General features: G+C 36.0%; 1 protein-coding gene across 1 annotated transcript in view; it reads left to right on the top strand.

The window, feature by feature from the left end:
* The first annotated feature begins 1,866 nt into the window (after positions 1 to 1,866).
* The window catches only part of STK17B (serine/threonine kinase 17b), a 36,313-nt gene continuing 17,771 nt past the window's right edge, over positions 1,867 to 20,408 (top strand). Inside the window, exons 1-3 of the mRNA XM_021074823.2 lie at positions 1,867 to 2,158; positions 11,679 to 11,844; positions 18,196 to 18,408. Of these exons, the coding sequence (XP_020930482.1) occupies positions 11,723 to 11,844; positions 18,196 to 18,408 (335 nt within the window). The 5' untranslated portion in view covers positions 1,867 to 2,158; positions 11,679 to 11,722. The remainder of the gene's footprint in view (positions 2,159 to 11,678; positions 11,845 to 18,195; positions 18,409 to 20,408) is intronic.

Here is a 20,408-nt window from a genome sequence, read left to right as displayed (position 1 = left end):
CCTAGCCAAGAAATCTGACATTAGACATGAGGGTTAACAATCTATTTGGGGGTGTAAGAGAAAAATAGGGAACAAATATAAGCCCTGCACCTTAGGGACAGAGGGCAAAGAGACCATCAGGCTGGGAGCGGAAAGTAGAAATCAGCAAAAATTTGTGATTTCTGGAGAGGGTAATCTTAAGCTGGAAATGGATGAACAGGTGCTGATGAGGAGGATGGTGAAAAGCTGGCATCAAGGCAGAGGCAGGAAAAAAACAAGACATGGAAAGACCCCTAGGAAACGGATTGGTTAGAGCAGAGGGCTTGTGACCACAAGTAGGGTTGGTCTAAAGTGGTAATGGGAGAAAGAAAGGCCTCTGCATCTAGGTGTGAAGTGATGTGGTGAGAGGATTTGTGGCAGAGGGGAAGGCAGGCTGAGTATGAGGAGGTTGCTAAGAGCTGGCTATTGATCAAATGTCAATACTGAGGAGGTGCAGCATTAAACACACATTCAGAAAAAAAAACAAAAATTGCCGCCACGCTGCAGTCCTGTTAATTCTGGAAGTTACTGGTTCCAGTGCTGGTGTTGAGACTTTTAGGAACTGCCCCCTTGTTCTTAAAAGAAAAGATGGGAACACTCGCTGTTTGTGGACTCTTAGATAATGACAGCCATAAAGTCCATTTCAACTTCCAGGGTTTTTTTTCCCCCCTTTGTTCTAACTTTAGGCTTCTCTGGTCAATCCATTTGTTGGCAACCAGAAACTAGATAGATGGAAGCAAAATACTCCGAGACAAGGTTTAGGGAATAGACACATTAAATGGGAGGAGTCAGTTAAGTAAAAAGGAGATTTGAGTAAATGATGGGCATTTTATGTACTTATCTTGGGGAAAATACAGTATGGAAAAACAAATGGATGGCTCGATGGGAATTTGCTTGGTTTACTGGGATAGAAAAAGAAAACTTTATTTTAAAAATTTTCCTTATTATTGAAGAATAGTTGATTTACAATGTTTCATCATGTTCTGTTGTACAACGAAGTGACCCAATCACACTCATCTTTCTGTGCTGTACAGAAAACCTCCTCTTTAAATGCTGTTTGAGTGTTGAAGTCTTTTGAAAAAGAACCATTCCCCTCCCAATATATTTCCCCAATAGTCCTCTACAATTATTGTAAGTATACTTTGCAAACCAATCCTAGATTATATAGAACCAAAAAACTTCAACTGTGCCTTGCACAGGACTTTCAAATTTTTCATTCTCTTCAAAAGATAACATCCTGAATGGTTTGCTGAGATGCTTTCCCGTTTTCCCTTAGATACCTATAGGCAAAAAACAGCAAAACATCTTATTTGCACTCTCCTAAAACTGCCTTCAGCCATGCCTCAGAAGGACTCAATTCGCTGAAGTGGACTTAGTGGTGGGGCCCAAGTTCCATAAATCCCAAGCGATGTTGATATTTGCAAAGTTATAGTATATGGGGCTCTCCACTGGCCACCTGGTTTCAGGTGATAAGGAAGATGACTAGGAAGAGTTAGGAAAGAGGCACAAAAGTTTGGGAATGAGTTGAAAGCAGCAACTAACTGCTTTTTCCCTCTCCCGTCTGCAGAAGTTCACTCCCTGTGTGAAGACCGGGTGCAGTCCCCTGAGGGGTCCCTGGCAGCGCCTGCCTCACTCCTCGGTCGCAGCAATTACTGGAGCACCCCACCTGCTCCGAAGCTCCTCCCAGCTTCGGATTGCTGGGCGCCGGCCACACCCCCCTTGCCGCCGAGGCCCCGCCCTGCAGCACGCGCCCTGTGCCGGCGCCCCGCCCCGGCGCCCCGCCCCGCCCACACGTGACAGCCCAGCCCTCCACGCGAGTTCGGATTGGCTCTCCCTTCCGAGGGGGTGGGTTCTAGCCTACAGCACTGCCCTGCAAGGCGGCTGCAGTTTTCAAACCTCAACTGTAAGCTCCGGTCTCCGTCTTCGTTGCCGTCGCCGGGAGCCACCTCACGGGGAGGTCGGGTCACAACTGTTGGCCGTTGTCCGGAAGAATAAAAGTGGGTCCTGCCACGTTCGGAGCTATCCGGCACCTCACCGGGATAGAACTGGAGCACGCGTTCTGTCGTGGCCACCGACGTGGGGCAGAACGGGAGCCCCCTTGGAGGGGGCGGCCGCGAAGGAACCTGCTGCGGCCCGAGCGGTCAGTGTCTTCCGCCTCGCGCGTCGCGGTCCTGCGAGGATTGGCGGGTGGGCTCGGGGCTGCGACTCCAGTCCCCTGAATCGGCCCCCTTTACCCATGGAACAGAGACCCCCCTAATGTGGGAGGGGTCCAGGGGAGGGAGGTCCAGGTGTTGTGGGCGGATCCAGGGTCCCCTCGGACCCCTAGCCTGGGGAAGATGGGCTCACACACCAACGCCCTTCAGGTGCCCCGACTGCTCCGAACCTCTCGCCGTGTTTCGGCTGAAGTTCTGCTTCCCGGATTCCCTCGGGTTCGGCGCCGGCGGCGACCGGTGGTCCTCCCAGTACCTTTCTCAGCCCAGCCCGAGGAGTTCGGCCCGTGTGTAGAGAGAGAGAGAGTGTGTGTGTGTGTGTGTGTGTGTGTGTGTGTGCGCGCGCGCTCGTGTGTCTGCGCGTGCTGTAGCCTGCCCGGCTCAGACTCTCCCCCGGGCGCGTCCCGCGGGGGCCCCCTTTGCGACCGGCTTACTTGCGTCCCTTCCACGTCGCGTCGACGTGGTCCTTCCTTCAGGTCCCTCCCGAGTTCACAGCTGTGATGGGGGTCACAGGACGTGTTCACGTCTGGACTCATGGGCACGTCCTGTTCACAGCTGACTTTCGTCTGGAAAAAGTTTGTGCTCATCTTGTGGGGCATTTTCAGTTACTGCTTGTCAACAGTTTTTTAAAGGTATTGAATAGAGAAGTCAAATTGCAGTCGTTTCAGTGGTCTTCGGCGATCTGATTTTATTTTGACACTATGTAAACCTCAAAGTGTACAACGACCCATCCTCAAACTATACAAACAACTATTTTGACAATTACCCAGCTCTTTGTTTTAATGTACGGAAAAGCATTTCATTTGAGTCCCCTCAGAGGGATAAGTGGAGACAAAGTTGAAAGAGACTTTATGGCAGCTGGTAGCTGACTTTAGTTCTTCTCATGTCTGGAATGGAATTAGAGGTACTTCAACATCACTTTGCCAATTGAAATTAAGAAAAACAATATTTTGAAACCACATACTGATCAAATTTCAATTATACTAGGTCCGTTTATCACATCCACTGATTGTTTTGCCAACGTAATGTTTACGTCCGTGGTACCAATGATACGCAGTGATGTTTCATATGGTGTGATTCTCAAGATCTTAGATTCTCAAGCTTTTGAGAATGTGTGGGCTGAGACAGCATGGTCTACTGAGATGGCTGGGCAAGTGGCAGCATATGTAACCTGGCATTTTGAGCCCGGGAGCACCATTTTCTTAAAGGAAAAGATGATAAATCTACTTTGGCATTGGTACATCATTTTATAGTTTTATAGTTAACTGTGCAGAAATAGTTTTCAACCACTTCTAAAGTGTTTGTTTTATAAATATTAAACCACATACCCATAAAATCGTGTGTTTTTGAAAACTGGTCCACAGAAGCAGTGTCCTAGTTTAAAACCTCTCCTCTTCCCCTTTAATCCTCCTAAGAGCAGATGTTCAGTTTTTGTAAAATTTTCTAATATTTTAATATTTGTAGTATTAATAGCTGCTTTATTTTTCAATGCATATATTATACATTTTATAGCATTTTTCTAAATGATGGGTCTACAATCGAAGTTAAATATATTTACATGGAAATATATTCAAGTTTTAAAATAAAATTTGTGTTGTCGAGGGCCTTTCTTTTTTGTGAATGGACAGAATGGTTGCAGTTTCTCTTGGGCTCATTGAATAGTGAATTACAATTTGGTTAAGATAGAATCAGTTTTTAGGAAAGTTGAAATGACTAATTGATCACTATGTCAGCATATTAATAACAAAGCTGAAGAAGGTACAGGCATGTTATGGCATGTTTCCAAACAATTTTATCTTAAAGCTTCCACTGACAATGTATTACGTGTTAAGTAAACATTTAAACATATTTTAAAATCTTCATTTTTGAAGCTGTTTGATAATTATGAGATAATTTCTTTACTAAAATTCCCATTTTTTTCTTAGAGACCCAATTTAAAACCTAAGAATCAAGGAAATCAATTACTAACACTTTTACTTAATCTTAAAATTGTCTTACAATTGCATGTATATTATATTGAAATGCATATTTCCTGTAAAAAATTGGCAGTTAGGTAGAATAGTGCTTCTAGATGTACTAGTGTTAAAGGATTTTGATTGATTCATGGTTTTTTTTAGAATTCTTTTGTGTTCTGTGGGTATTGATTGTGTCAGAAATATTAACAGTCATTTATGTACTTGCCTTCCACTTGTGAAAACTTTAAACATTTTAGTTATTTTAGTTTTCCACAACATTGATGACAAAATTTAGTGATTTTATTTTTAAGTATTTTATATTCTATGATAGAGTATTATCAAAGGATATTTCTTTGGCAATTTCAATTAACAACTATACTTAGTAATTAAGTTACAAACATTTTATATAAATATGTGTGACAAATGTGGCAATTTTCAAGAACACACTTTGTTAATTTTTTCTTTGATTTATTTATCCCTTTTTCCCCAAATACATTTAACTGTGAACTTCAGTGCCCCTTAAAAAAATCTAAATTAGTTTCTTTTAATATGTATATGCAACATGTGTTGATACACCCCTAAACCTTTGCAACTTCTTCAAAAGAGGACATAGTTATATTTTAAGCATTTAAAAATTTCAATCTTAACAGTGAGGTGATAGTTTCATCTTTAAGCCTAGGATCATATGCCATTATGCATTGCAATACTTACTGAATAAATATCATTTTGGTGATGGTGTAAGTAAATAGTACTTTATTTGACAACAGAAACTTAATTTTCCATCTGATGAATGACAAGCCCTGTATGTTTGATGGCCCACTTTATTTCCTTTTTTCAACATCTTTCCATCCTGGTTCACAATTATAGGGTTTAATTCCCCTTCTGTAGGTAGAAGAGACAGCACCTGACCTTACTGTCACGACACAGAATGAGGCCTAGGGTCATTACCTGGGACTTTAGCCCTTGGATAGTATACACTAGACTGGTTAGACTAGAGTCAGTTACCTGGCTTCCAATTGTGATTATGTTCTTGAATTATACTTTCTATTCAATCTTAAAAAAACAAACAAACCAACAAACCTGTTAGTAAAATATGTATAAGGAATAGTGTCTTCCTTGAGATTGAAAATAATCATCATCCCTTTCCCTACATCAACTCCTTTGCCTCTAATCTATGACTACTTAAAAATGGATCCTCTGCCACACTAGCAGAAAGTTCTTCCTTTATTTTGATGGGTTCTAGATAAAGAAATCTCCAGTTCCTCTGTTTCCTTGGAAAACTTGGTAGCTAGAAATGCTGATGGAGAAAGGAAGAGATTTTTCCCTGTAATACTGTGCCTTACTTTGCTTCCTATTGCCTTTCAAATTTATTTCATAAAGATCTAGATTTATCAGTTCTTGGCAGGACAAGTATCTGAATTTCCTGATTGAGGTAGCTCTTAAAATATTGATGTTCTTAGCTGAAGTGGCTATCTATTCTGGAAAGATAGGTAAATATAAAATAAATGGTCTGTTGGTATTATATTACTATATATGACATAATAATTTTATCCATGTTTCCAGACTTTGTGGCTATCCTGTTTAGGACTGGTATTGTCTATTTGCAATTTGTTTATTTAAAAAATTTTTTGTTATATTTAATTTGCAGTATTCTGTCAATTTTTTCTCTATAGCAAAGTGACCCAGCTATACATTTATATACATTCTTTTTTTCACATTCTCCTCCATCATGTTCCATCACAAGTGGTTAGACATAGTTCTCTGTGCTACACAACAGGATCTCATTGCTTATCCATTCCTAATGCAATAGTTTGCGTCTACTTCTATTTGCAATTTAAAATAGTTCTTATTTTATTTAGCCAAATACTGAATTAAGTAGAGACTAACTACATTTGAAGCTCCAATATTATAATTTCAAGGTGGTTCTCAAATTCTGCTAAACCCCTTGAAGATATGTACCTAAAAATTCTTCTTTCTACATCTCATAATTCTTAACAATTCAGTTCATCAGACATTAAAAAAATTCTTCCCAGGTGCCAGACATCTCACTGAGAATTTAGATGCAAAAGTAAAGCATTGCTGCCCTTTAAACACTAACATGTTACATGTTGAGGTAAAGAGGTACGTTAAGGGTCCTCCTATTTGAAGCATAAAGGAGAGGCATTTAACGCAACTTGTGGGTTTTAGGCAAAGCTTCCTGGGGGAGATGACATTCTTTGTTGAGGTAAGAAGAATGCATTAGAAGAATTAGCCATTGAAGGAAAGGTAGAGGGGATGTTCGGACAGAAAAGTATAACTCAGTTGTGGAAGCAAATTTGAGATATGAGTGTGAAAGGAAGTGAAACTTCTGTGTACCTGGTCTCAAAGGCTTTTGTATGTCACGGTCTAAGAACTTGAACTTGTAGGGAGCTAATAATGTAGGGATCAAAGGAGACAATTGAATTCTCTAGATATTTTTAATTTACTGTTATGTATTCTATTTTATAAAGTATTTTTATTTAATAACTTTGAAGTGAATATTATGATGACTATTTTTTTAAATAGAGCTATTTAGAGCTTTATAGGGGTTGTACGTCCTAGTTTTGATCATATCACATTTACTTTCTCAAGTAAATTAAGGCCCAAGTCAAACCTAACATTTCCTTCTCTTCCTTTCTTCACTGAATTCTTATTGTAATTATTATATCTGAATTCTTATTCTAATTATTGTAATGGGAGTTAATGAAAAAAAGCTTTGGCAATAAGTTTGAGGTACTATTATTTCTAGTTGTACCATGTAATTGAAAGTTTGTTTCTTTCCTCCTTTTATTGTCCTCTTACTGTTTTTCATGCTTAATTTTATCTATAGTTGTGTGTCTACACGCTAACACACATAAATTTACTTAAGTTCCTTGAGATTTTTTTTATTAGTATAGCCTAACAAAGTGTTAAGAAATGAATTCCAAATGGAGTGAGACAATAGTGGTAATTTAGAATCAGTTTTAGGTCTGTGAATTATGGCAGAAAACAAGAAAAGATTTGCAATTGTTTATTGAAGAAAATTTGGTGGGATATTTAGGAAGATGCAAGGAGAGACAGAGAATTGACTGATAACTTTCATGGACTCAAGGATTAAATCTTATGTGAAGGGCAACAAGATGTTTGGAGAGGGTTTGGTGGACAGAGGGGACATTCTTGCTCCTCCGTTGTGTGCAAAACTGGCCAAAGGGGAGGAAATAGAAAAATATCTAGGCTGTGACAACTATTGCAAGTACAGTAAATAGTTGGAAGATGTACTTAAGGGATGCTATATGGATGCCTAAAGCAGTTTGCAATGTAGGCATATTAGCAATAAGTAGGTAGATTAAGGTTCAATGTTCAGAAATGTGCTTTTCTTTTTTTCTGAGATATGGCTTGTATATTCAGAGCTAGAATGAAATGTATCCCAATTCAAAAAATTATTTTTGTATTTTATTTTCTTTTATTTTACTATTCTCTGGTTTGGTTTTTTAAGTTAAATTTTGTTGGAGTATAGTTGATTTACAGTGTTGTTAGTTTCAGGTATACAGCAAGGAGAATCAGTTATACATATACATATATTTGTTCCTTTTCAAATTATTTTCCCATATAGGTCACTATAGAGCATTGAGTAAATTTCTCTGTGCTATAGAGTAGGTTCTTGTCTCATCCATTCCATATATAATAGTGTGTATATATCAATCCCAACTTCTCACTTATCCCTCCCTTTGGTAACCATTAAGTTTGGTTTCAAAATCTTTGAGTGTGATTCTGTTTTGTTGACAAGTTCCCCTGTATAGTTCTTTATTATGTTCCACATATTAGTGATCTCATAAGATAGTTGTCTTTCTCTGTACTAACATTTATCTTAAGGTTACAAATTTTTATTCATTATGTAGGATTGTAACTATGACATTAATTCAGGATTTGTAATTTTGTTTTTTCTATGCAGTATTAAACAAGGCATTAATTCTTGCTTAGTATTTACCCTAAATGCTTATGGTCTTTTCATAAGAACAAATCTGTTATTTGGATAATGAACACCATCTGCTCTAAATAAATGCAGAGAAAATGTTGAGGCTTTATAAACTTGCGCAGTAATGGCTCATGACCTTCCAGCCAGGTGAACCCTTAATGTATAAAGAAATATGTTTTGCTCTTACAGATGGGTAAGTTTCTGCATTTAGAATCTAGTCATATATTTTACCCAAAGGCATTTATTAGTTTTTGTCTACATTGGCTTGGTATAAATAACTTAAACAAAGAAAAATATAAATACTGCCATAATCTCACTAGTCAAATAGCCACTGTTAATATTTTGCCATAGTTTTCTAGTATTTCTTCTGTTTGCTTTTATATTTAACAAAATTATACAACATATGTCAAAATTAATATAACATGTATATATTCGCCTTTTTTTTTTTTTTTTTGTCTTTTTAGGGCTGCACCTGCAGCATATGGAGATTCCCAGGCTAGGGCTGGAACCAGAGCTACAACTGCTGGCCTATGCCACAGCCACAGCAACACCAAATCCAAACCATGTCTGCAACCTACAGTATAGTTCATGGCAACACCGGATCCTTAACCCACTGAATGAGGCCAGGGTTTGAACCCACATCCTCATGGATACTGAGCCATGAAGGGAATTCCTATATATTTCATGTAACAAAATTATCATACCATATGTAGTTTTATCTTCCTTTTTTTCATTTAATATTATGAGTTAAAAATTGACTGTACAATTTTAATTAGGTTATGTAATATCCTATTGTTTAGTTTTATTTAACCATTTCCCTTTTGTTGGACTTTGAGATTCATTCATCCTACAAATATTTTATTTTTTTCAGTATTATAAATCATACTTCATTAAACATGTCTTTGACTGCATCTAAAATCCATACTGACTCTTGAAACTTGAGAGTAGAAATATATCCTAGTTATACTAGACTCTTATGAATTTATCACTTTTCAGATGATATATTACAACAGGAGATAAACATCTTAGTTTCTAGATGCTAGATGAGGTGACCGTATTAGAATCAAGAGCTTATAATCTGTCTATTTGAGTGTCTATATGTTTCCCAAGGCCTGATTTGGGACAGTGTTGGGAATGTAGCCCAATTTGTGGCTGTGATGCAGGTTTATCCCCTCTTTCTGTATATAAGTGCATAACATAAATGTGATCATAAGCATGCAAATTCATAGACTTTTAAATTTAGGAAGAACATCTAAGAGCCCAAAAATGACCTCCCACCCCCAAGAAAGGTCAAGCATGGAAACTGGTAACTGTATTGATTTTTCAGAGAGGACAATATGACCAATGAAGCCAAGTGCCATCCAAGCTAAGAAAGTATACAAATAGTTGATCAAAACAGAATAAAAAAAAGACAGAATATAAGAATTGAGTTTAAGCTAATTTGGGGTGAGAGTTTTGTATGTAGAAATAGGGTAGAGCTATTCCACAATGGCAGAGGACTGTGGAGAGTATATTTCAGTAGAATATTAACAGTATTTATTTATCGAACTATCATAGTGTTCTTTCATCCAGGGTCTTCATCCAGCACTGTGCCAGGGTCTTTCTATATGAGGTCATCATATTTTAATTTTTTAGTATTTAGAGCTCTAAAGGATAGATTCTATTATTTAGCCATATTTTACAGGCAGCAGAATTGAAACTTTCCTCACTAGTAATCAGAAAAATACAAAGTAAATCATAAAATTCCATTTCACCTTCATCATACTAGAAATAGACAAAATTAAGTCTGAATAGAGCAAGTATCAGCAAGGAAACAAGAAGCTCTCCTACCTAATGCTAGCAGGATGGGAAGAAGGAACTGACTTTAACTGTGTCTATAATGTCGTATTTATTTTTAATTTAGACAAAATATAGCAAAGTAGTAAACGGAAAAACCCAAGTGTTTGTTATATTTGTATTCTTTCCTACACATTTGAAATCTTCCTCCCTCCCTTCCTTCCTTCCTTTCTTCCTTTCATAGCTATATGAGTTGCTAGGCTGCCATAACAAAGTTCTATAGATTGGATGAGTTAAAGAATAGAAATTTATTTTTTTTACAATTCTGGAGAGTAGAATTTTGAGATCAAGGTGTCAGCAGGGTTGGCTTCTCCTGAGGCCTTTCTCTTTGGCTAGTGAATGGCCTTCTCCCTGTGTCTTCACATGGTCTCATCTCTTAATGAGGACGCCTATCCTGTTGGACTAGAGCCTATCCTAATGACCTCAGTCTTAATTTAATTACCCATTAAAGGCCTTTATTCAAGTATAGTTACTTTCTGAGCTACTGAGGGGTTAGGACTTCAACACATGCATTTTGAGAGGAGGGACATAACTTAGCCCATAATGGTAGCAAGGTTAAATATCTCATAGCTGATACAATGGTTAAGTGGAATGCAGACCCAGATGTGATGCAGTCCAAATGTTATTTTCATAATGCTGCACTGCTGCAATTGGAATACTAGAGATGTACTCCCCAAACTAGTTCATGCTTTGTTTTTCCAAAGATCAAGGGACTTAGAGAAAAAAAAAAAACGTTGACTTCAGAATAAAACCAAGAAAATACAGAAACTGAAAACCTCTAATCACACTGCTTATTTTGCTCCGTTATGCTGAATATAGTTGGCATTTGAATTTAGGAAGGTAAAATGAACAGAACATGTCAAGTGTGAAATAAAGGGAGGAAAAATATGGCAGAGAAGGAACAAAAGCCTAGGGAGTTATTATAAGAGAGAGCTAGAAGAATAGTACTGGATCTTTTATTAGATAAGCATAGCAGAAAGTCAGAAATATCTTAAAATATATAGTCTGCTATTAATATATAAAGTCAGTTAATATAAAATAGTAGTTTTAATTTTAAAACTGAATATTCATAGATATCAAATTTCCAGATAAATATGAGCTTAGATACAGATTAGAACTCTAGAATCAGGCTTTATGTTGGTCACTCACTCATCCACCAGAATTATAGAGCTCTTCATACATGGCAGACCCTATGCTAAGTTCTGCCTCTAAGATCTATGAAACAAGTCTATTTCTTATAGTCATTCATAATTTACCACCACATTTGTTTGCCATGTGAAGTTAAAATGAATAATCATTACTTTGATGTGTTATTTTATGTGAAGATATAACTTTAAAATGAGAGTTTAAAAATAAAATTGAATGATTGCTTGAATTAAAATTTTATTATAGCTTTTTTAAAAAAGGATTTGCAAAGACTTATAGGATTTTTCAATAGTTTTATTTTGAAATGAAGTCAGTTAACTTAGTTCAGTTACTATAGAGGTGGTTCCAATTTATGTGTATACTTTGTTTCTCTTCCTTTGTGGTGGAATATGCTCTGAAATCTTTTTTTTTTTTTTTTTTTTGTATCTTATGGCTATATATGCAGCTGTAAAGTATAGCGTACATCCGGTCTGAGATAACATCTTTCTTTTTTCTTAATTGCACTTAAGTTGTATCCTGCATCTTCTCTTTTTTCAATAGGTAAAAATAAGTGACTGAAGAAGCATATCTGGGAGTCGTCTAACATGTCAAGGAGAAGATTTGATTGCCGAAGTATTTCAGGCTTGCTAACTACAACTCCTCAAACTCCAATGAAAATGGATAACTTTAATAATTTTTATACACTTACATCTAAAGAGCTAGGAAGGTAAGGAAACTTTTGATGTATATGCTATTTAAATTCACATTTAGGATTTCTCTGTCTGTACTTTTATAAAACTCACTTGGTCATTATTTAGCAATGATTAGAAAGAAAAGTCAACATTTCAGCTGATATTGTACAGAGTCTAATTTTAACTGACGTGGAAATCAAATCCATGGAGGATTAGTGAGCATAAATGATACATCCTACCTGGCTTCAGAGCATGGTAGGGGGTCAGGGTTCTTATTTGAGGCTGTACATGGGAAGAGGCAACTTAGGAGGGTTGACTGCCACATCCAAATTTGGGCTCTGCCATTTATGAGCTATTACATAAAATTACTGTACCTCTCAGGTCTGTAGTTTCCTCATCTGAGAAGTGGGGATGAAGATAATTATATCTATTTATGTGGTTGTTGTGAGGACAAAACTAGTTAATATTTGTAAATTATTTAGTAGAATGCTATGTAAATTTTTGTTAAATAAAAAAATTTCAATTCTTAGGATATTGTGCTAGGCTAAAAAAAATAAATGTGGAGATTCTCCTCTTTTCTAAACAAAATGAATTAACTCATATTTGATAGTATAATTCCATGTGACAAAGAATGCATGTTCTGTAAGTAAAACCTGCATTTACACTAATACTAATCTGTTTTGGTTTAACCACGGTGTAAATTCCTTAAGATCAAGGAGTGACCTGAGATTATGAGATCATTTAGCTCTACCGTTTTAATATATATCAAAGTGACAAAAAATATACCAAATAATTTGTTATATATTCAGCATTTTTTGAGCTTTAAATTAAAAACACTTGGAAATCCCTTGTGGCATAGTAGATAAAGAATTCGGCGTTGGCACAGCTGCAGCAAAGGCCGCAACTGTGGCACAGGTTTGATCCCTGGCACTGGAACTTCCATATGCCGTGGGTGCAGCCAAAAACAAAACAACAGCAAAAACAACAAAAAACCCCAACAAACAAACAAAACCCAAAAACCACTTAACAAAAAGTTGGAAGATGGTGATCATTTTCTATCTTCAGTTTGATTTTTATGTTGAAATGGTTTTAAGTCCATGTTTGCATTGATAGATGTACAGTAAAATAGTGTGATTGATTTTTATCTTTGAAAATCTCAATGTGAAAACAAAAATTGACTGAACCACGGCAAGTAATTCTGTTCTTGGTGGTCTTTCACGTCAAGGGTGAAGGCAAGTCCTGGCTGTTTCACTTGTCAAATATTAAATATAGTCTTGCTTTTGCAAAATAAGGATAATCATGTCTTCCTCATTAGACTAAGAACGAAATGTGAAAGCATATTTCATAATTCCTACATATTTTATTTAATTATGTGTGCAAAATATTTGACTGTTTTATTGGTTTATTAAGAGATACAGCTTTTTGAATCTTTCAGGATGTTTTCAATAAATTCTTTAGTTATAAATCTATAATTATATCTCTTTGCATTGTAACAGGAAACAGTATGTTTTTTTAGTTGCCTACTCCTCAGTATTCATTAAATAGTCATAAAATCTTGGCATTGGAAGAACTTCAGTGGTCAGTGATCTTCTAATGTAATTTTTTATGCAGTGCGGCAATCTTTCCTATAATTTTCCTGATGAGGAACTCACCACCTCAGAATGCGTCTGTTCTATTTTGTGGGCTACTCTTAGGAACAGAATTCTGTTTTCTATTCTGCTAATCTGTACCCAATATACATAGTTCTCCTTTTGTGGCTGTATATAATGTCCACGTAAAAATCCTTCAGAGATTTGAATATATAACTAAATAGTGCCATCTAGGACCTGATTTCCCGACAGCTTTCCTTGATCCAGTTATCCTCTTCTGGACCACCTTAAAGGCTCATCTTAGGACCTGATTTCCCTACAGCCTTCCTGATCCAGTTTATCCTCTTCTGGTCCACTTTGCATTTTTCATCATCAGTCTTAAAATGAGAAAGCCCAGAATGGACACAATATTGTCAGTATCTTACCATCTACAACAAAATACAACAAAAACTTTATTGAGGTAGACTAAGATTCCATTAGGAATTATCTTTTTTTTTTTTTCCAACAGCCATGTCAGATATGTGTTACATAGCATCACATACTATGTAAGTAAAAACAGGCTAAGCTGGAAATCAGTCATCTTGCCATTACTCAGGATCTAGAGTTGTATGAACTACCAGCTGTGTGATTTCCTTTCCTTTAAGATGAGAAGGGTGGACTAGATATCTCCAAGTTTCCTAATATTGCAAAAATGTTTGGGAATTGCTTTCAGCAGGTAGTTGAATATTCAGAACCTTGACCAGAATACACAATAAAGGTCATTCTTTTCCATTTTTCTAAATGATTTTTTTTTTTTTTTCATTTTTGGCCTCTGGGTGGCATATGGAGCTCCCAGGCCAGGGATCAGATCTGAGCCACAGTTGTAACCTAAGCCTCAGCTGCAGCAAGGCTGGATCTTTAACCCACTTTGCCAAGTCAGGGATGGAACCCGCGTCCCAGTGCTCCCAAGACGCTGTGGATCCTGTTGCGCCATAGCAGGAGTTCCCTAAATTACCATTCTGATGAGTAAATTTGCATACATGTATTAAATTAACTTTGCAATATAAATGATATTGTGGGAGCTAGACAGACCTTTTTTTGAGAGTCTGGGAGAACTTAAACATTTATGAGAACAGCATTTAAATATTAAATTATTTTGTAAATGGGGTGCCATAAATCAGTCATAACCTTGATTTGGTGAACTTCTTAACATTTTAGGGCAGAAACCCATGATAGAATCTGATGCAAACAAGTTCAGATTGCTAATATTTCATCTTCTAATATCTTCATGAAAGAGACCTGACTTTTTTCTTTTAATGGGTATGAGCTAATGAGTCACATGGTGAATATTGATATGTCTAATTAGTCTAGTTAGTAAACGTTGATAAATTGGAAATCAAGACCTTTCACCTTCCATGAACTTGCTTTAAATTCTTTCAGTATTTTACCAATTTTGATATTATCCCATGCTTTTGTAAAATGAAAATTAGGAGCACGGTCTTGTTTCTTCTGAGGTTTGTACATTTTGAAGCATATAAACATTTAATTCTGTCATTCTATCATATGGTGATTACAAAATTATATCTTTATAAATCTTTTTTTAACTAATTTTAAGGTGTTAGTGTTTTATAATTTATTTTTCTTTAGCAAATTAGAAGAAAATATGTAAAGGTTAACAGTTTACTTTTGACTCTTCTCAAAAAACTTTGCATTGTTCCTGTTTTTTAACATGTTGGGTAAGTTTTTTCCACCCCTCCCCCAACAGAAGCAAGGTTTCATAGGACTTCTTGTGGTTAGAAGGGTGAGGCAGATGCAGAAATAAACGTCAGCTTCCTTTGTGGCTTACCCTCCCCCCCTCCTCTCACATTTTATTGTCTGTTCTAGAATGTAGAAGGGTAACCAACTAGACCTTTTAGCTGCTGGGAAATCTAGTCAGCCTTGCCTTTTTAGGGTATGAATTAAGAACTGTTGTGATGGGTTTAAATTTTTCTTCAACGTTTCTGTTACTTTTGGTATAGGAACATTATGTCTTAAATATTATTTTTGATATTTCTAAGTGACAGCATTTTAGAATAGAAAATAAATACTTGCTTTTTTTCCTAAGTCCTCTGAAAATTATGATAAAAATGTTTACCTTATTTAACAGCATATAAATGAATGTATGTGTAAAATTTTATTTGAATCTCAAGTAAACTTTAAAAATATAAATGCTTTAAGTACAGTCTACAGACTTGCACAATGTATGGTACTATAGTAGCTGTATAATTCTTGCATCATTCGATAGTTATTTTGGTTCTTATAATGTGATAGTTAGCAAAATGTAGATTTTATAATTACTGTAGTAATTAGGACAGACAGGGTTTCTGCTCTCATGGGGCTTTTACCTAGTGGTGAACATTGGCACATAAATAATTACCAATATCATTTGGTCACTGTTGCTCTGGATTAATGAGAACAGTATTGTAAGCCTCATGAGAATACCTGAAACAGTTAGATAAAAGTGTTATTGTTTCATTTTGTTCTTTGTTCCTGAGAAAATTCTGGTTTGTAGATATAATTGTAAAATTACAGCAGAACTTAACTTTCACAATTGGTACTATAAACTTCTTCAGATGGACAAATTTCTTGGCTAACTTGTTTCTGTTTCCTAAGTTTTACAAGGTGAATTTCCTCATAAAACTCAAAATTTCCTTTCTGTTTTAGACAAATTTTCACTCCTAAATTTAGGTAGGAATTGGCAGAAGATAGTTTACTTCTTTTAAAAAAATCTGTCTAAAAGGGAGGAATTGTTTTATAGTGGTCAGGACAGAAAGCTAGGATTTCACATGCACAGTTTAAATCATGGCACTCCATTTCCATATATGACCTTTCATGATTCATTTAATCTTAGTCTGACTCACCTTATCCAGCATAAAATCAATAAAACATGGGCAGTTTGAATATAAAACAAAGGGACTGATTGACTTTTTCTCTGTGCTCATCGAAACACATTGATTTGTATTGTTTTTGCATTTGGCAAGAAAATATATTTTGATTTTTCAAATCTTAAGTGAAAAGTTCTAACAAAGAATAAGGTTTGTGCATGATAATTTTGAGTTGATACTTATTTTGATGTGTAAAAGTCATATTTTAGCGTGGCCATTTTTTAAAAATTATTTTTTGCGTTAGTAGCAACCTTTAGCTTGGTTGCCAGTGCTTTTCATTGGCACCAATTTTGAGGAAATTTGGGATATAAAAGTAGGGATTTTTGTCATACTGCCCCTTGAGAGTAGCAAGTAAAAATACAATCAACCAATATATTCTGTCTCCCACCTCAGATCCCAAGTGTATTAAAAGTAGTGGGTTTTTTGCTAGGCATCATGATATGTTGTGTCAGGAGTGTTTTTTATGGAGAATTAGGACAAGAGGAGCTGTGGAAAGAAAGTTACTCTCTGAAAATCCTTTGTTTATACCTGATTTGTTATTATCTAGAGAGTAATTTGAGCCTTGGGATATAAATTCTTAATTTTGGATCCCCTGGATCAAGCTTAGGAAATTTAGGGATTGTCTTTGAAATCTAAAAACTCCCTGGAATTATATATAAGACTTTCTATTTAAGGGTATGTGTACATTTTTCTGGGTAGACAGTTAATAGCTTTTATTAGTTTCTTAAAATAGTCAGACTCAAAATAGCTTAGGTCTTTGGGAAACTAGATTTTGGGCAACCATAAGCTTAGAGTACATGCATTTGCCAGAGTCTTTTAAAATTTTGGCTAAAATGCCAAGCACTGTAACTCTGTTACTAGAGAGCTGAAACATATTTATTCCTAAAGTGACCTTGGTGTTTTTATACATAGTTGTTGATAACCATGAGTTTTCTTAGATGATTCTTAAGTGTCTTTTTTTAACTCTCTGTAGGACATGTATACCTTTGGTATCTGTTACAAGCCTTGTAGACTACTGAGCAATACTGAGAGGTACTCTGATAAAACAACTGACAGATATTGATAGAAAGCATCAAAGCTTGTTAAACGTGATGTAGACGGGCAAAGTGATTACACTAATAAAAGTACATAAGTCAAATACCCATTTTTTGCATTCATTTAATTTTTTTGCATTTGAAGGAGAGCTAAAATTTTTATTGGCAAATTAATGTGATATCTATTAAAAGTACAACCGTTGGAAATAGACCAAGATACATATCCTCTCTGGAGACTGCTGAACAGAACAATATTTATTATATAGGATGGTTGTGATACTTAAACACATTAATTTATATTAAGAGTGGCATGGAGGAATTGCCGTTGTAGTTCAGCAGTTGAGAACCTGACTAATATCCATGAGGATGTGGGTTTGATCCCTGGCCTTGCTCAGTGGGGTAAGGATTTGACATTGCTGCAAGCTATAGCATAGGTCACAGATGTGGCTCCGATCTGGTGTTGCTGTGGCTGTGGTATACGCCAGCAGCTGTAGCTCCAGTTCGACCCCCAGCAACTTCGATATGCTGCAGGTAGGGCCCTAAAAAGACAAAAAAAGAGAGTATGACATGGAGTTGGTAGGCAAATGAGATCTCCTCCTTTAATGTAATGGATCATATTAATAGTGAGGAATCAATATAATTTTATCTTGTTATTACATTTCCCATTTATATTCTTACGTGATAGTACTATAAATTTTATAAAAGTACTTGCAAATTCAATTAAGAGAACAAACATAAATTCCTGATGGCATGAGTGTTTGAAAGGATTGGCTAAATTGCAGGTATGACAATATCTGTATTATACTAATATTGTTCTCTATGGAAAAGTTAAAATTGATTGTCCTCATTGTTTCCCCCAGAGGAAAATTTGCTGTGGTTAGGCAATGTATATCCAAATCTACTGGCCAAGAATATGCTGCAAAATTTCTGAAAAAGAGAAGAAGAGGACAGGATTGTCGAGCAGAGATTCTACATGAGATTGCAGTACTTGAATTGGCGAAGTCCTGTCCCCACGTGATTAATCTTCATGAAGTCTATGAAAATGCAAGTGAAATCATTTTGGTATTGGAATAGTAAGTATACACTTGTAAACTTTGAAGTAGATTCATAGCACCTATTGTAATTGGTGGATAAGGTTGCTTGAAATGTCAAGAAGAAGAATGATAAAAGTATGGCAAGAACTTATAAAGATTCCTATTGAAAAAATAATAGAGAGACACAGTCTATACTCATATATTTTCACAAAACTTAATGTGCAGCCTCACATACATACCCCAGAACCAGTTAAACAGCATTCAGTCAACAAATAACAATACGGTGCTTAGGGAATATGGTAAAATGAGTTCACTTTAATTGCTAATGGCACAGAAAATTAACGAGGCTTTCTGTAAAACAATCTGACAGACAAATAGAATTGAAATAATTTATATATTCATTTATTTGCAATACACATGCAAGGAAGTGACCCATGGAAAATAAAAAAGTTAACTTGCATGAATGAAAGATAAACCACATAGTTTGTCAAACACCACATTTATTTGGTATGTGTGATGTTCAGAACACTCTGTTAGGAATTGTAGCAATAAGAAATAAAATGTATATCTTCCCACAAGGCAGTGAAAAGTTGAAAGCACCTAGATTTCAACAATTGTCAAGTGAGGATAGCTTATGGTTGAGCTAATTGGCATGTAAACCAATATGATGACATGTTACCCTAAAACAGTGCTCCATTGACATGATACTCTAACAAAGACAGTCTGACACATTTACTATAATTATGTAAAATGTGTGTTTGAACATCTGTAGTGATCAGATCAGTTAAATTTATGTTTAGTTTAGGTTCTGATAGTTTTTTAAAAAAATAAATCTATTTTGTAATAAACTAAAAGGATGAATATTTTAGCAAAAAATTTATAAACTCTTTTTAGTAGCTAACTTGCATTACTGTCTTTTTGAATTCAAAAGTGTTTTAGTCAGATTTTAGGATTCAGTTAATTTAAGGATGAATAGGATGAAATGGATGTTTATATATTTATTTAAAAATCTGGAGTTCCTGTCGTGGCTCATTGGTTAACAGACCTGACTGGCATCCATGAGGGGACAGGCTCCTTCCCTGGCCTCACTCAGTGGGGGAAGGATCACTAATTCTTAGAGAAATGCAGATCAAAACTACAGTGAGGAGTTCCCATCACGGCACAGCAGAAACCAATCCGACTAGGAACCATGAGGTTGCAGGTTCAGTCCCTGGCCTTGCTTAGTAGGTTAAGGATCAGTGTTGCCGTTGAGCTATGGTGTAGGTCGCACACTCGGCTTGGATCCCACATTTCTCTGCCCCTGGTGTAGGCTGTTGGCTACAGCTGCAACTGGACCCCTAGCCTGGGAGCCTCCATATGCCGTGGGTGCAGCCCTAAAAAGACAGAAAGACCAAAAAAAAAAAAAAAAATTATGTATTGCCTAGAGTGAACCTGTAAATAAAAGTGCCTGTTTTGCAAAGTGTCAAACTAAGTAAGGAGTTCATTTAAGAAAGAATGCTATGTACATTTCCCAGAACACCAGCATTCCAAGTAAGATACATTACAGTACCTTCAAAATAAATTAGAACTGCAGAAAAGACCAGGATTCTACCAATATGAATTCATTTTTCATACACTTTAAAATTATTTTTGTCAGATTCTTCAGCAGACCTTTAAAAAGTGATCTATTTGCATGACATCTGCATGTTTGAGGTGTCTGAAAAGTAGCTAATATTTTTCAAAAACAGTAAATAATGGATTACTAGGTTTGGAGAGTGAATATACATAGGAGCATTGACAACTTTCATAAAATCCTGTATTGGGGGATCATCGAAATAGCAACAAAAGAATACCTCAAAAGATTTTAACATATTTTATGGATGGACCTTGTTCATACTTTGAAAATTAATTCAGATACCCTATCCAATAAACTGAGTTCTGTAAGAGCCAACGGTAGCAAGCACTGAGTAAAGGTAAGTGGATTAATGTATTTAATTTCTTACCAGATCAACTAAGACCTATTAAAATTTATTACTGTGGTTATCACTTTTGAGGTGGCA

The sequence above is a fragment of the Sus scrofa genome, chromosome 15 (genome assembly GCF_054392235.1).
Source record: "Sus scrofa isolate SSC_HxYL_T2T_F1_AM1 chromosome 15, Sscrofa_HxYL_maternal_Yorkshire_Landrace_v2.0, whole genome shotgun sequence".
Lineage (NCBI taxonomy): Eukaryota > Metazoa > Chordata > Mammalia > Artiodactyla > Suidae > Sus > Sus scrofa.
This window is presented reverse-complemented; position numbering and strand designations above follow the sequence as displayed.